Here is a 15,100-nt window from a genome sequence, read left to right as displayed (position 1 = left end):
ATACTCTTGTACTTAAAGAAATTTGTGTGCAGAATCTATTTTAACGACAAAAACAAATCTTAAAGTAATAGCTATTTCCCTATATTTAGCTACAATAAATGTGAAAAGATTACAACTATCCCCACAATGTGCCAAATTCTAAGACCACTAATGGAAATAACGGAGGTACAAAATAGGAAAAAAACAAAAAAGCAGTCCTTATCTTCATGAAACGTACACTCTAGTGCTAAGAAGGATGTGGAAATCGATCATTACAAGGCAATAGGTTATGTGCCCTAATGGAAATGTGCAGAGTACCAAGGAAGGGGCACTCAGGGTAAGAAGACTTAACAAAGAAGGCAACACCTCAAGTAAGCCTTGAAAAATAAACAGGAGTTCATCAGGCAGAGGAAGTAATAGCATACCTAGCAGAGAGAACAGAATAAACACAGAAACAACGTTCACAGAACGTTCGACAATCTGTTGTATCTAAAACACAGCATATATGGAAAGAAATGGCAAGAAGTGAGCCTGCGAGACAGGCTGAAGCCAAACTGAAAAGCCTGGGTTTTATCCCCAAACAGGGAAAGCCAATGAAGCTTTCCAAAAGTAAAGAAGAAAAAAAGATAATTAGATAAGTATTTATGCAATGATTGAGGTAAGTGTTAAGTATTTAAAAAAAAGAAAAGAAGAGCACATCATTCTGGAGTGCTTTCTGGAGGTGATGGCAAATGGGCAGAGCCTCGGAGATGAAGAGAAGCTGAGGAAGAAGAGGCGGACACACTGAGAAGGAGCCCTGGACCATGGGTCATTTGGTGGCTGGCATGCGAGGAAGCATGGGGGACAAGCAGCAAGAGAAAGGGAAAAAGGAAAGCAAGGCCCATCTTCACCCACCATACCAGAGACGGTCTTCAGGAATTTAAGCCCAAGAGAAAGAAAACCAAACTTCAATTTTAGAAAGATCTCTCACACAACAATACAGAGAAAGCAGATAGGACTGAAGGTAGGAAGAAGAGTTACAATTGAAAACTTCAAACAATGAAGACAGGGACTCTATCATCCCAGGCAGTTTTCTTGGGAATGATGCATGTGACGTAAGAAAACATCAGAAGGATACTTACTACATAATACACCCAGGGAATCCATCTATATATATATATCTATATAAAATACATTAATATACAAAAATATAAAATACAGAAGCCTCATGAAATCATATAAAAATGTTTATAACTTAGACACTGAGTGGACACAACATGGACTGGAACCTGAAAAGATGCTGCTGACCTACCTTATCAGAGCAGTTGACTTTAGCACCATTTTGCAGTAAAAGATGCACTATATCTGCATGGCCTCTCCCTGCTGCCCAAATGATTGGGTAAACACTGTACTGCTAGGATAGATTGGTAGGTAGGTAGGTAGATAAGCAGGAAGGAAGGAAAGAAAGAAAGGAGGGAGGGAGGGAAGGAGAAATAAAATCTTTTAGGTAGATATTTACAACACACATTTGCTAAGTAAAGTAAATATCAAAGGAAGTAACACAAAGCAATGTTTTTTTAATCAGATTACAAACCATTCTCCATTTCAAAAACAGATGAAATACTCGTAACACATAATTGGCAACTAAGAGATAACAAATCTTAAATAAACATATATTATGAACACATTTATTTTTGTAAATTCAACACATTAAAATGTGGTTATCTGGTCAAAAGGCAATACTATTAAGAAGAAAGCGAAATAAGAGGAATGTAAATATATATAACAGAATGTATAGAAAAACAGCATGATTATTTGGTAAATGTCTCTTTTCTTTAAATAAGTTCAGATTAAGGATTTATACACAGAAAACAGGAAGATGACTAAAGATTTCAAAATCTCCTTTTGCAATGTTATATAGTTATAATTAACATTTAAGCTCTAAGAGCTGCCTTTTTGCTGACAACAATTGAAAAATAAATGTAGCTTTAGATAAAAATTCTTATTACTGTGTGTTTTGAAATCATATTCTACATTATGTTTAATAAGATAAAGAATATTTCTACCCACAATGAAGCCAAGTATAATCAACCTTAAGTATATCCTAAGAAAACTTACCACTTATAATACAAACAAATTTGTTTGTTAATGCTTACCAGACCGGTGACACTTGGATTGGCACCATGAGAAAGAAGCAACTCTACTACGTCAGTACGGCCTTTGTAACATGCCCACATGAGAGCTGTCCATCCTCCCTAAAGAAAAAAAGTAGGGGTAAGGGAATCAAACTTTAGATCATCTCTGAGTATAAAAAATGTCACTAATGAAATTTCTTTAGTAAATATCTTTATAAACCATTGTTTCATGATGGTAGTATTACACAGTTTTAAATTCCCAGGCTCCCCAAATACAATAGTACATGAAGTAAGTCAAATCTCTTGCATCCACAAATGGTTAGTCCAGAGTTTATACTATATAACGAAACCTGAATTAGAGAACATTCATTATGAACTCTTCCAAATTTCTAAGATTTATTTTGGCTGTCTAAAAATATTTCTTCAGGCTGGGCGTGGTGGCTCATGCCTGTAATCCCAGCACTTTGGGAGGCCAAGGCAGGCAGATCATGAGCTCAGGAGTTTGAGACCAGCATGGCCAATATGGTGAAACTCCATCTCTACCAAAAGAACACAAAAATTAGCCGGGCAAGATGGCGTGCACCTGTAGTCCCAGCTACTTGGGAGGCTGAGGCAGAAGACCCACTTGAACCTGGGAGGCGGAGGTTACAGTAAGCCGAGATTGTGCCACTGCACTCCAGCCCAGGCGACAGTGTGAGACTCCGTCTCAGAAAAAAAAAAAAAAAAATTTTCTTCAGAAAACTTTCTATGTTCCTAGATATTCACTTCTTTATATGAATTTAAACTTTATCCAGAGAGAGGTTCTAACAATCATATTCAATTCCTGCATTTAAACACATCCTTTAAACCCCAGATCATTATAGTACCTCTTGCTAAAAGAGAGAGGATGCGAAGGCATCTCATCCGTGATCAGGATTTCCAGATGTAGGCAAGGTCATTGGGTATGAACTAACACCACACTTGACGATGTTCTACTTACTAAGCTACAGGAGCAATTTTCTCCTTAACTACGATACAATTCAATAAAAAAAGACCAATGTAATCAAATCTTACTAAGGAATTTTTTTTTAAGTATGGAGCATCTTAAAAGGACACAGAGCCAGCCTGAAAGAGCTTCTAATGGATAAAGTTGGAATAACATGAGCAGTAATATTAGTACTGGACTATAACCCAAGGAATAAATACTTACAAGTACATACTGAAATAGAAAGATATAGATAGATATATAGATGAATGGATGGATGGATGGATGGACAGACAGATGATAGACAGATAGAGTAGGGTGTGGGGAAGGGAAGCAGGCACTCTTCCTTACAGAAGAATTCTAATTAATTAATGCAGAACATATTAGGGCAGCAGAAAATCATCATTACACCACCACAGTTATGGTAATAACTGTTGCAGGTAAGATTCACTGATGAATGCTAAATCAAATAGGTGAAAGTTTAGTCAGAAGAAAGGTATTTTGTTTAGTCTCAAAGTATCTTCCCCCAAATATTAAGTAATTACAAACGGAAAAATAGTACCCTTACAGTAACAGACACCACCCTAATCAAGAGATGAAGGCTGACATCACCAGTGATACCAACTGAAATCACGTTCCCCCTAGGAGGTACAGCAAGAAAAGCACATCGCCTCTGGGACATCCTTCCCTCTAAAGCACATCTGCATCTGAACACAAGAAACATCTACAGTTTAATTAGATCCCATTTGTCAATTTTGGCTTTTGCTGCCGTTGCTTTTGGTGTTTTAGACATGAAGTCCTTGCCCATGCCTATATCCTGAATGGTACTACCTAGGTTTTCTTCTAGGGTTTTTATGGTATTAGGTCTAACATTTAAGTCTCTAATCCATCTTGAATTAATTTTCATATAAGGAGTAAGGAAAGGATCCAGTTTCAGCTTTCTACTTATGGCTAGCCAATTTTCCCAGCACCATTTATTAAATAGGGAATCCTTTCCCCACTTCTTGTTTCTCTCAGGTTTGTCAAAGATCAGATGGCTGTAGATGTGTGGTATTATTTCTGAGGACTCTGTTCTGTTCCATTGGTCTATATCTCTGTTTTGGTACCAGTACCATGCTGTTTTGGTTACTGTAGCCTTGTAGTATATAGTTTGAAGTCAGGTAGCGTGATGCCTCCAGCTTTGTTCTTTTGACTTAGGATTGTCTTGGCAATGCGGGCTCTTTTTTGGTTCCATATGAACTTTAAAGCAGTTTTTTCCAATTCTGTGAAGAAACTCATTGGTAGCTTGATGGGGATGGCACTGAATCTATAAATAACCTTGGGCAGTATGGCCATTTTCACGATATTGATTATTCCTATCCATGAGCATGGTATGTTCTTCCATTTGTTTGTGTCCTCTTTTATTTCACTGAGCTGTGGTTTGTAGTTCTCCTTGAAGAGGTCCTTGACATCCCTTGTAAGTTGGATTCCTAGGTATTTTATTCTCTTTGAAGCAATTGTGAATGGAAGTTCATTCCTGATTTGGCTCTCTGTTTGTCTGTTACTGGTGTATAAGAATGCTTGTGATTTTTGCACATTAATTTTGTATCCTGAGACTTTGCTGAAGTTGCTTATCAGCTTAAGGAGATTTTGGGCTGAGACAATGGGGTTTTCTAACTATACAATCATGTCATCTGCAAACAGGGACAATTTGACTTCTTCTTTTCCTAACTGAATACCCTTGATTTCTTTCTCTTGCCTGATTGCCCTAGCCAGAACTTCCAACGACCCCACAGAAATACAAACTACCATCAGAGGATACTATAAACACCTCTATGCAAATAAACTAGAAAATCTAGAAGAAATGGATAATTTCCTGGACACTTACACTCTTCCAAGACTAAACCAGGAAGAAGTTGAATCCCTGAATAGACCAATAGCAGGCTCTGAAATTGAGGCAATAATTAATAGCCTACCAACCAAAAAAAGTCCAGGACCAGATGGATTCACAGCTGAATTCTACCAGAGGTACAAGGAGGAGCTGGTACCATTCCTTCTGAAACTATTCCAATCAATAGAAAAAGAGAGAATCCTCCCTAACTCATTTTATGAGGCCAACATCATCCTGATACCAAAGCCTGGCAGAGACACAACAAAAAAAGAGAATTTTAGACCAATATCCCTGATGAACATCGATGCAAAAATCCTCAATAAAATACTGGAAAACCGGATTCAGCAGCACATCAAAAAGCTTATCCACCATGATCAAGTGGGCTTCATCCCTGGGATGCAAGGCTGGTTCAACATTTGCAAATCAATAAACGTAATCCAGCATATAAACAGAACCAAAGACAAGAACCACATGATGATCTCAATAGATGCAGAAAAGGCCTTTGACAAAATTCAACAGCCCTTCATGCTAAAGACGCTCAATAAATTCGGTATTGATGGAAAGTACCTCAAAATAATAAGAGCTATTTATGACAAACCCACAGCCAATATCATACTGAATGGGCAAAAACTGGAAAAATTCCCTTTGAAAACTGGCACAAGACAGGGATGCCCTCTCTCACCACTTCTACAGCAAAAGAAACTACCATCAGAGTGAACAGGCAACCTACAGAATGGGAGAAAATTTTTGCAATCTACTCATGTGACAAAGGGCTAATATCCAGAACCTACAAAGAACTCAAACAAATTTACAAGAAAAAAACAAACAACCCCATAGAAAAGTGGGCAAAGGATATGAACAGACATTTCTCAAAAGAAGACATTCATACAGCCAACAGACACATGAAAAAATGCTCATCATCACTGGCCATCAGAGAAATGCAAATCAAAACCACAATGAGATACCATCTCACACCAGTTAGAATGGCAATCATTAAAAAGTCAGGAAACAACAGGTGCTGGAGAGGATGTGGAGAAATAGGAACACTTTTACACTGTTGGTGGGATTGTAAACTAGTTCAACCATTATGGAAAACAGTATGGCGATTCCTCAAGGATCTAGAACTAAATGTACCATATGACCCAGCCATCCCATTACTGGGTATATCCCCAAAGGATCATAAATCATGCTGCTATGAAGACACATGCACACATATGTTTACTGCGGCACTATTCACAATAGCAAAGACTTGGAATCAACCCAAATGTCCATCAGTGACAGACTGGATTAAGAAAATGTGGCACATATACACCATGGAATACTATGCAGCCATAAAAAAGGATGAGTTTGTGTCCTTTGTAGGGACATGGATGCAGCTGGAAACCATCATTCTTAGCAAACTATCACAAGAACAGAAAACCAAACACCGCATGTTCTCACTCACAGGTGGGAACTGAACAATGAGATCACTTGGACTCGGGAAGGGGAACATCACACACCGGGGCCTATCATGGGGAGGGGGGAGTGGGGAGGGATTGCATTGGGAGTTATACCTGATGTAAATGACGAGTTGATGGGTGCAGCACACCAACATGGCACAAGTATACATATGTAACAAACCTGCACGTTATGCACATGTACCCTAGAACTTAAAGTATAATAAAAAAAAAAAAAAAAAAAAGGAACATCTACAAATCCAAACTGAGGAACATCCTAAAATTACTGATGAGTACTCCTCTAAAGTGTTAAGACCATGAAAGACACAACGTAGTTAGGTCAAATTACAGACCTGGGCATTTGGTCAAGTAAAGTCTTACAACTATATTTTAACTTGTAAAATACTTGCCCAGAACTTTTTTTTTTTTGAGACAGAGTCTCGTTCCGTCACCCAGGCTGGAGGGCAGTGGTGCAATCTCAGCTCACTGCAAGCTCTGCCTCCCAGGTTCACGCCATTCTCCTGCCTCAGCCTCCCGAGTAGCTGGGACTACAGGCAGCCGCCACGCCCAGCTAATTTTTTTATATTTTTAGTACATACAGCATTTCACCATGTTAGCCAGGATGGTCTAGATCTCCTGACCACGTGATCTGCCCACCTCCGCCTCCCAAAGTGCTGGGATTACAGGCGTGAGCCACCGCGCCCAGCCTGACCCAGAACTTTTTATCATCATGCCCTCACTTCAATTTGAATAATGTCCCAACTGGGCATGGTAGCTCATGCCTGTAATGCCAGCACTTTGGGAGGCCGAGACAGGCAGATCACTCGAGCTCAGGAGTTCAAGACCAGCCCGGGCAACATGGCAAAACCCTGACTCTACAAAAAATACAAAAATTAGCCAGCCACGGTGATGTGCATCTGTAGTCCCAGCTACAAGGGGGGCTGAGGTGGGAGGATCACTCGAGCCTGGGGGACGGAGGTTGTAGTGAGCTGAGATCGTGCCATTGCACTCCAGCCTGGGTGACAGAGACCCTGTCTCAAAAAAAAAAAAAAAAAAGTGAGGCCTAGGCAGGAGGATCACTTGAGGTCAGGAGTTTAATACCAGCCTGGCCAACATGGTGAAATCCTGTCTCTACTAAAAACACAAAAAGTGAGCCAGGCGTGGTGGCATATACCTGTAATCCCAGCTCCTCAGGAGGCTGAGGCAGAAGAATTGCCTGAACCTGGGAGGCAGAGATTGCAGTGAGCCAAGATTGTGCCACCGTGCTCCAGACTGGGCAAAGAGCAAGACTCCGTCTCAGGGGGAAAAAAAAAAAAAGAATAATATCCCTCTGGCCCCCTACGTAAGAAACTACGAGAAAAATTTTAATCTCAAGAAAATGAAGCTAAATTGGCAAAAGATTGAGACCAATTAACTATAGTATAGCTTTATATTTCATGAACTCTTTCTTTACTTTGGTGCCAGTAAAGGTCCTCACAGGAAGAGTCCCCACTGGACTTCTGATATTAAATCCTGGGATCCTTCCTGAGCCCCACAGGACCTCAGTGGTCACTCTCCTCGCCTTAAACAAGTCCCAGGGACTCTGTCTTCCCTCAGCTTGGTAGTTACTACTGCCCACCCACCCAATCCTTTGAGGTTAAGGTCCCACAATACTGGTTACTAAGAGAGACACGGTCCTCAGTTTCCCCAGTTTTCAGTGTTTTAAAGCCAAAATAAAGACCCTTTAAATGTTAAAGGTTTTCTGGTCATCACTTTGAAGAAATAGGGAGAACCAAAAAAGTTTAAGAAATCAGTTTTTACAAATCTTAATGCACTTTTACACATGCATAATGTATATTTTATTGTTCCTAATTCCCTTGCTGATATATGTAAAACAATGATAGAGGAGAAAGCCTTTGGAGCAGGGAGACCTGGTTCAAAACCCAGCCTCAGTGCTTATTAGCTGCGTGACTTAGGATAAAGATTCACCTCTTCCAGTCTCAATTTCCTCAATTATACATTGAGAATAAAATCTACCCTTAGTCCATAGGATTGTTCTGAGAAGTCAGTTAAATGACACAGCAGCTATAAAGCACCTAACGAGGCCAGGCATGGAATAGCTACCTACTGGTATAGTACCTATTGGTATGGTACCTATTCCACACCTGGTCTCTTTAGGTGCTTTACAGCTGCTATGTCATTAACCCATCTGGTAATCTGGTAAGGTACCTTTAATAAAGTATTGAGAACTCGATAACTCCCTGCATTTCCCTTCTACCTTTCGTACCAACAAGACAAGAACCACACTTCACTCTCAGCTGTCATATCCATCTTTGCCTCAGTTACTGACATCATTATCTTCTCTCCCTAAACTTTCACTGCAACGTACTTAAATTCTTTTTGGAAATATGTAAGATACCAGTGGTTCCCTGTATCTTCCTATAAAAATAAGGATACCACCCATTGCACTTAGTTTTGAGAACAAATATAAGATTATACAGGTTGAACTACTGTGAAATTTTCATGTGTTATTAAGTGCAAAATGGTGAAATGCTGAGGCTTCTTAAAAACTCAGACTGTCTGTACTTCAAACTATCACCAGCTAAGTAATAAACATTTTATATATCATAGCAGATCATTTTCTTCTTTTCTTCTACTGTTTAAATCAACTTTTTTTTTTTTTTTTTTTTTTTTTTTTTTGAGGCGGAGTCTCGCTCTGTCCCCCGGACTGGAGTGCAGTGGCCAGATCTCAGCTCACTGCAAGCTCCGCCTCCCGGGTTTACGCCATTCTCCTGCCTCAGCCTCCCGAGTAGCTGGGACTACAGGCGCCCGCCACCTCGCCCGGCTAGTTTTTGTATTTTTAGTAGAGACGGGGTTTCACCGTGTTAGCCAGGATGGTCTCGATCTCCTGACCTCGTGATCCGCCCGTCTCGGCCTCCCAAAGTGCTGGGATTACAGGCTTGAGCCACCGCGCCCGGCCTAAATCAACTTTTAAAAGGGCTGAACATTTTACAGAATTAGCCAGAAATGACCTCTCTCTTCACCTTATGCTTTAACCAGATGCCAAGCTCAAGTAAGAGCTAAGTAATAATCAAGGATCACATCTTGTTAAACTTGTCATGCACAGATAGCATGTCTGAAAATAATCACATTTTAAAAATAAATCTAAAAATATTATTCTGAAAAGTATAACTTTGAACACCTGGTAATAGTTTTAAAACCATACACTGTCCCTCCTAAAGTCCTACCTGAAGGAAACAACTGTCTCGGAAGATCCAAAACGTTGATATATTAAAGAGTAATGAGTTATTTGTAACAATATGTCAGAATTTTAAACTCTGAAATAAACAAAAAATGACTAAGAATGTACTACGGAGGTATATTATAACACCTGGGTTTTAAAACATTCTTGAGGGTCATTTCAATGTCTAACCCCAAATTCTAAAAACATTATTATAATATCATTTCACACATAAAAATACAAGATTTCACACATATCTATGATTATAAAGATTTCAGCTAATTAAGAACATATAAAAATGTCCATACCATATCACGGTGCTCCAAGTTAACCCCACATTTCAGTAGTTCCTCTACGATGTGTACATGCCCTTCTTTCGATGCGGATATAAGTGCTGTCCAATTATCCTTGAACACATATTTTAAAAGTTATCATTTTCAAACCAAAAATAACACTTCAAAGTAAGGAAAACTAAATTTCACCTTACATACCAAATGATCATACCAAGTTGACATGATGTGACCCATGCTAACTAAACTACTCTACAGTCACACTGAAGCTCTCTTAAGAATCCATCTGTCCACTTGCATCACTAAAAATGGGGTAAACATGGTTTTATAACTGCTTGTTCAGTCTTCTCACTGGACTTCTAATCATATACTGTGGTTTTTAAAAATGAGAAAAGATGATCATCAAAACCTCAAAGCTAATCCTCATGGCTAGCCACCATTACTATAATTTAAATTCAAATTAAAGAGACTGTAATCAGATTTAAAAGCACATTCACAGACTACCAGACTACAGAAATCTCAAATGTTTAGATACAATGTGATAAAGAAAAGAACTATTCTCCTTTATTTTTTAAACAAAGGATATAAGCATCTTATGTTAACTTTTATTCCTAACTATAATCATTCAATTAAGAAACAAAATAGATGTAGCTGTGTGACCCTCAAAAGCAATTCCAAAAAGACAGGGAGAATCAGAGGAAATGTAACCGTGTGGAACGTCGATTTACCCCTCAGAGGTGGTATCAGAAGGGACCATATATTCAGGGCCATTATCATATGTAATGATATTCATAATAAGTTACCATTGTGGGGAGTTAGCTAACATAACTCCTATGTGGATATCTTCTAGGCAGACATTTAACTGTATGTACACATGCTCTCTATTCAGCCAGTCTCATCCATATAAAAAAACCAAAGAGCTGAGATCCTTCATTGAAAGTAAAAATTTCTCTCCTGTATTACTCCTTTAAAAAAACACTGATACAGCCCATTAGGCAAAGTTGAAATATATGTAAAAGTTTTAATTATTACTTTTGAATCACTTCTGAAAAACAAAAAACATAGCAAAGAAAAGAGTGAGCAAATAATGAGTAAATTATTTAATATATACCAAATCTTCCAGATTGCAGTTAGCTCCATTCTTAATTAATTCCTTCACTATTTCCAGATTGCCTTGTTCAGCAGCTATCATCAGTGGAGTCTGGCCACACTAGAAAATTTAAAGGACACAGGCAACTTATCAAGATATGCTACTTTTACTAAAACATCACAGTTAAATATACCAAACATTTTCATGAATGTATGTTAAGCATTGGTTAGTTGTGTTTACTATATTTAATTTAGAAATCGCTTTGAACTTTAAGCTGCAGTTTAGTAATAATTTAAAAGTCAAAGAAAAAATAAATACAATTTTTCTTCCCACAGTATTAACAATCTGTTTTTGGCCCTGCAAATTCATTTAAAGCAAGTAAATATGAATAATACTGGGATTTGGAATGCAATTACTGAAATATACATAAAATTTCAGAATACTTATGGTAGCCAAATTCTCTAACAATACAGGTAGAATACGATCTAGAATGTGTTTTTAATTACATATAGATGTTTTGTCTGAAATAGGACCATAAAAAGAAAAGTCAAATAATGTACAACCAGGTGCTATGTATAATACACATATGTAGTTTTTTAAAGCCTTCTCTTAGAAACTTAGTTCACTAAACTAAATAAAGCTCCTACTAGTGAAATCAGTGTCCCAGCCTTCGGGTTAAAAATGAGTCCCAGGAGTACAGAGACGATGCTCCCTCAGCCCTGGAGACCAGGGCAGGGCTCAGGCAGCTAGGTACCTGGACAAGTCACCCCTACCAGCAAGCCTCATCTACTGCAAGTGCAGTCAAAAGTTATCAATTTCTGTAAGTGCCATGACAGGAAACAGATCGGCAAGTACCAGGTTAGGCCGGGCGCGGTGGCTCAAGCCTGTAATCCCAGCACTTTGGGAGGCCAAGGTGGATGGATCATGTGAGGCCAGGAGTTCAAGACCAGCCTGACCAACATGGTGAAACCCCGTCTCTACTAAAAATACAAAAAATTAGCCAGACATGGTAGCACACACCTGTAATCCCAGCTACATGGGAGGCTGAGACACGAGAATCGCTGGAACCTGGGAGGCAAAGGTTGCAGTGAGCCAAGATCGTACCACTGCACTCCAGCCTGGGTGACACAGCAAGTCGTGTCTCAAAAAAAAATTAAAATTTTTCAAAAAAGGAAGTACCAGGTTAAAGAGTGATGATACTAAAGGTACTGAGACACACTAAGGCATATGAGAAAAATGTACACCAAAAATTAAGTTTAATTATGCAAACACTTAAACACCTACTTACTACATGTATAATAGAATGGAGGGAAATGTCTACGATTCTTTTTTTTTTTTTTTTTTTTTTTTTTTTGAGGCAGAGTCTCGCTCTGTCGCCCAGGCTGGAGTGCAGTGGCCGGATCTCAGCTCACTGCAAGCTCCGCCTCCCGGGTTTACGCCATTCTCTTGCCTCAGCCTCCCGAGTAGCTGGGACTACAGGCGCCCGCCACTTCGCCCGGCTAGTTTTTGTATTTTTAGTAGAGACGGGGTTTCACCGTGTTAGCCAGGATGGTCTCGATCTCCTGACCTCGTGATCCGCCCGTCTCGGCCTCCCAAAGTGCTGGGATTACAGGCTTGAGCCACCGCGCCCGGCCTACGATTCTTTTAAATGCCCACCTGACATTATTCCTCGGCTTAAAACCCTTCGATGTTTTCCCATCGTTCTTTTGGATAAGAACCAACATCCTTACCCATGCTGACACAAACCCTGAGTGATGCGGAGCAGGACACGTGCCTGGCTCTCGACCCAGTCTGTGCCACCTCCAGCCTCAACGTGCCCTCCTGCTCATTCCCACCTCCTTACTGATCCCCTATAATTTACTTCTCCTATACTAATCCTCGTTTGTAACCACATTTTTATTGTGTGATTTTAACAACTGATTATTTCTGTCTCCCCTAAAGGCCAGGAAACATGTCTGTTTTGCTTATGGGTTTAAAACTATATACCCAGTGTGAGGGACAGTGACTGCCACACAGGTATCCAAATATTTGCTGAGTAAACGAGTGAGCAAAGTCTCAAAGAATTTAAAATTCTATTAGGCACAAAATCCAAATAAGCAAACAGTTATAATGATTAGCAAAATACAACAGATGCTATTATAAGAATAATACAAGTAAGGATTTAAACACAAACACTGGTTTAAAGTTCAAATATCGGTCACATTAAATACAGACATTCCTATGTAAGGATGGATGCTAAATTATATGTGGTAGCCACATGTCATCCAACCATGGTCATTAGGGAATGACGCATTACACATAAATAGATTTTCTGGGTGAAACAATTTATCTTCTCAACATTAAAGCTGATTATAACTTTTATGATAATCATCATTCTAAAAAGTTATGCACGTACTGCTACTTGTTAAACAGATTACCTGAAACATTACATTTATAATTCTGAGTCATAACTACCAACATCAATTACTTTGCCATGCATGCCTCTGTCAGCTCTAGGTTCTTTGGTATACATTCTACAGAACTGTCCTTCCTTCTAATCTACTGGGATACAAGTCAGGTATCAAAGTCATTGGTAAAATATGTAAATTAAAGCAACAGACTCTAAATCCACAGTCCTGAGGATACATCAATTTTACATCACAGTTTTCAAAATTATAATTCCAAAGACTCAGGGAAGTTTTCTGTTTACTCTCTGGGTCACAGTTACATTTCAGATGCTCACATAGAGAAGTGTTTCTAGATAATGAGAGAAAAACATAATATAAATGTTTTAATAATATAAATGTTATAAATATATAACATAATATAAATGTTATAAATATATAACAGAATATAAATGTTATAAATACATACAACACAAGTAGGAAAGATGGTATAAATTTGATAGCCTAGAAACACAACAAATGAAAGACCTGAATTGTCATTATCTTTTCTTGCAGAAACTATTAGTTGTCTACCCAGTATGTAGACAGACAGGGCTTGTTGGGGGTGGCAATGAGCTCAGCTGAAAAAAAAATGCCCAGTGTTCAGCCTCACTTGCACCTGGAAATAATCCCACAATGGTGCCCTGGCTAGCTCTCCCAGGAAAGCTCTGTCAGGGACTAATTCTGCTGGTCTGTGCCTTTTCCTTCTTCTTGGCCGAACTGAGACACAGTGCTGGAGCTTTTGAACATGACGGATGTGATGCAATAGGCACACAGTGAGGACTGGAGAGAAAGGAAGGAGCCTGGGTTCTTGAGGATATCCTGAAGCCATCATATTAGCCTTGAAATGGCTCATCTAGCTTGTCATAATGAGAGAAAAGCAAAACCTTAATTTGTCTAAATCACTGTCTTGAGAGCTGTTCCATGCAGTATAAAGCAATTCTTAACTGATGCACCTTTTGTATCTACACTATCCAAAAAGATAATGACTTTCAGGAAAGGCTGCCATAAAGTTTTACAGGACCCCCAAAAATAGAACGATTGTTACTTTAAAAGTTGGGCCTGAAAACAAAGCCTACCTTTGGATTCTCCAAGTTCTTGCTTAACCAGTCTAGTAACTACAGTTGTAGAGATAGAGTAACTTATATCATGAAAACTTTCATTTTTCTACTTGAAAATGAATCAATAAAGATCCTTTCCATACCTGACCCACACATCCCAGCAAATTCCATGCCTATCTCCTTCCAGAAAACACAGGATTACATAATCCACATAAACCCTGCTCTACTACTTATAGTGACCTCAAGCCAAAACACACCAAAAACAAAACAGAACACTATGCACCTACTGAAATACTGGACTTTATCTCAGCTTCCCAGAAGACTACAATGCAAAAACAGCTACTATTCAAGCATCTTTTTGCTCTTCCCAATTTCCAGATTCCCATTTCTACTTATTTAAGTGTATGAAACCTAAATAACCACTGTTTTTGTTTTTGTTTTTTTTAAAGCAGTCCTTTTTTTATAAAGAGTTTCTACTTCTTCCAATAACTATAGTGAAACTAAAATATTTTGAAATCCTCCTTTGAAATTTCCTTTAAAGTCTATTTACAGACCAGGCGCAGTGACTCTCATGTCTGTAATCCTAGCACTTTGGGAGGCTGAGGCAGTAGGATCACTTGAGCCCAGCAGTTGGAGAATAGCCTGGGCAAAAT

At 38.9% G+C, this 15,100-nt stretch overlaps 1 protein-coding gene across 5 annotated transcripts in view; it reads right to left on the bottom strand.

Moving 5' to 3' along the window:
* Positions 1 to 15,100, bottom strand: part of KIDINS220 (kinase D interacting substrate 220) — a 113,490-nt gene that overhangs the window by 83,607 nt on the left and 14,783 nt on the right. For 4 of the 5 annotated variants that reach the window (XM_030920932.1, XM_010379689.2, XM_030920929.1 and 1 more), the window contains 4 exons: positions 10,985 to 11,083; positions 9,892 to 9,990; positions 2,115 to 2,213; positions 1,271 to 1,372 (listed from right to left, as the gene is read on the bottom strand). In XM_030920932.1, coding sequence (XP_030776792.1) covers positions 1,271 to 1,372; positions 2,115 to 2,213; positions 9,892 to 9,990; positions 10,985 to 11,083 — 399 coding nt within the window. The remainder of the gene's footprint in view (positions 1 to 1,270; positions 1,373 to 2,114; positions 2,214 to 9,891; positions 9,991 to 10,984; positions 11,084 to 15,100) is intronic. The other variant, XM_030920930.1, reaches the window with a different exon arrangement.

The sequence above is a fragment of the Rhinopithecus roxellana genome, chromosome 17 (assembly GCF_007565055.1).
Source record: "Rhinopithecus roxellana isolate Shanxi Qingling chromosome 17, ASM756505v1, whole genome shotgun sequence".
NCBI lineage: Eukaryota > Metazoa > Chordata > Mammalia > Primates > Cercopithecidae > Rhinopithecus > Rhinopithecus roxellana.
The sequence above is the reverse complement of the archived record's forward strand: the minus strand, read 5'-3'. Positions and strand labels throughout refer to the sequence as shown.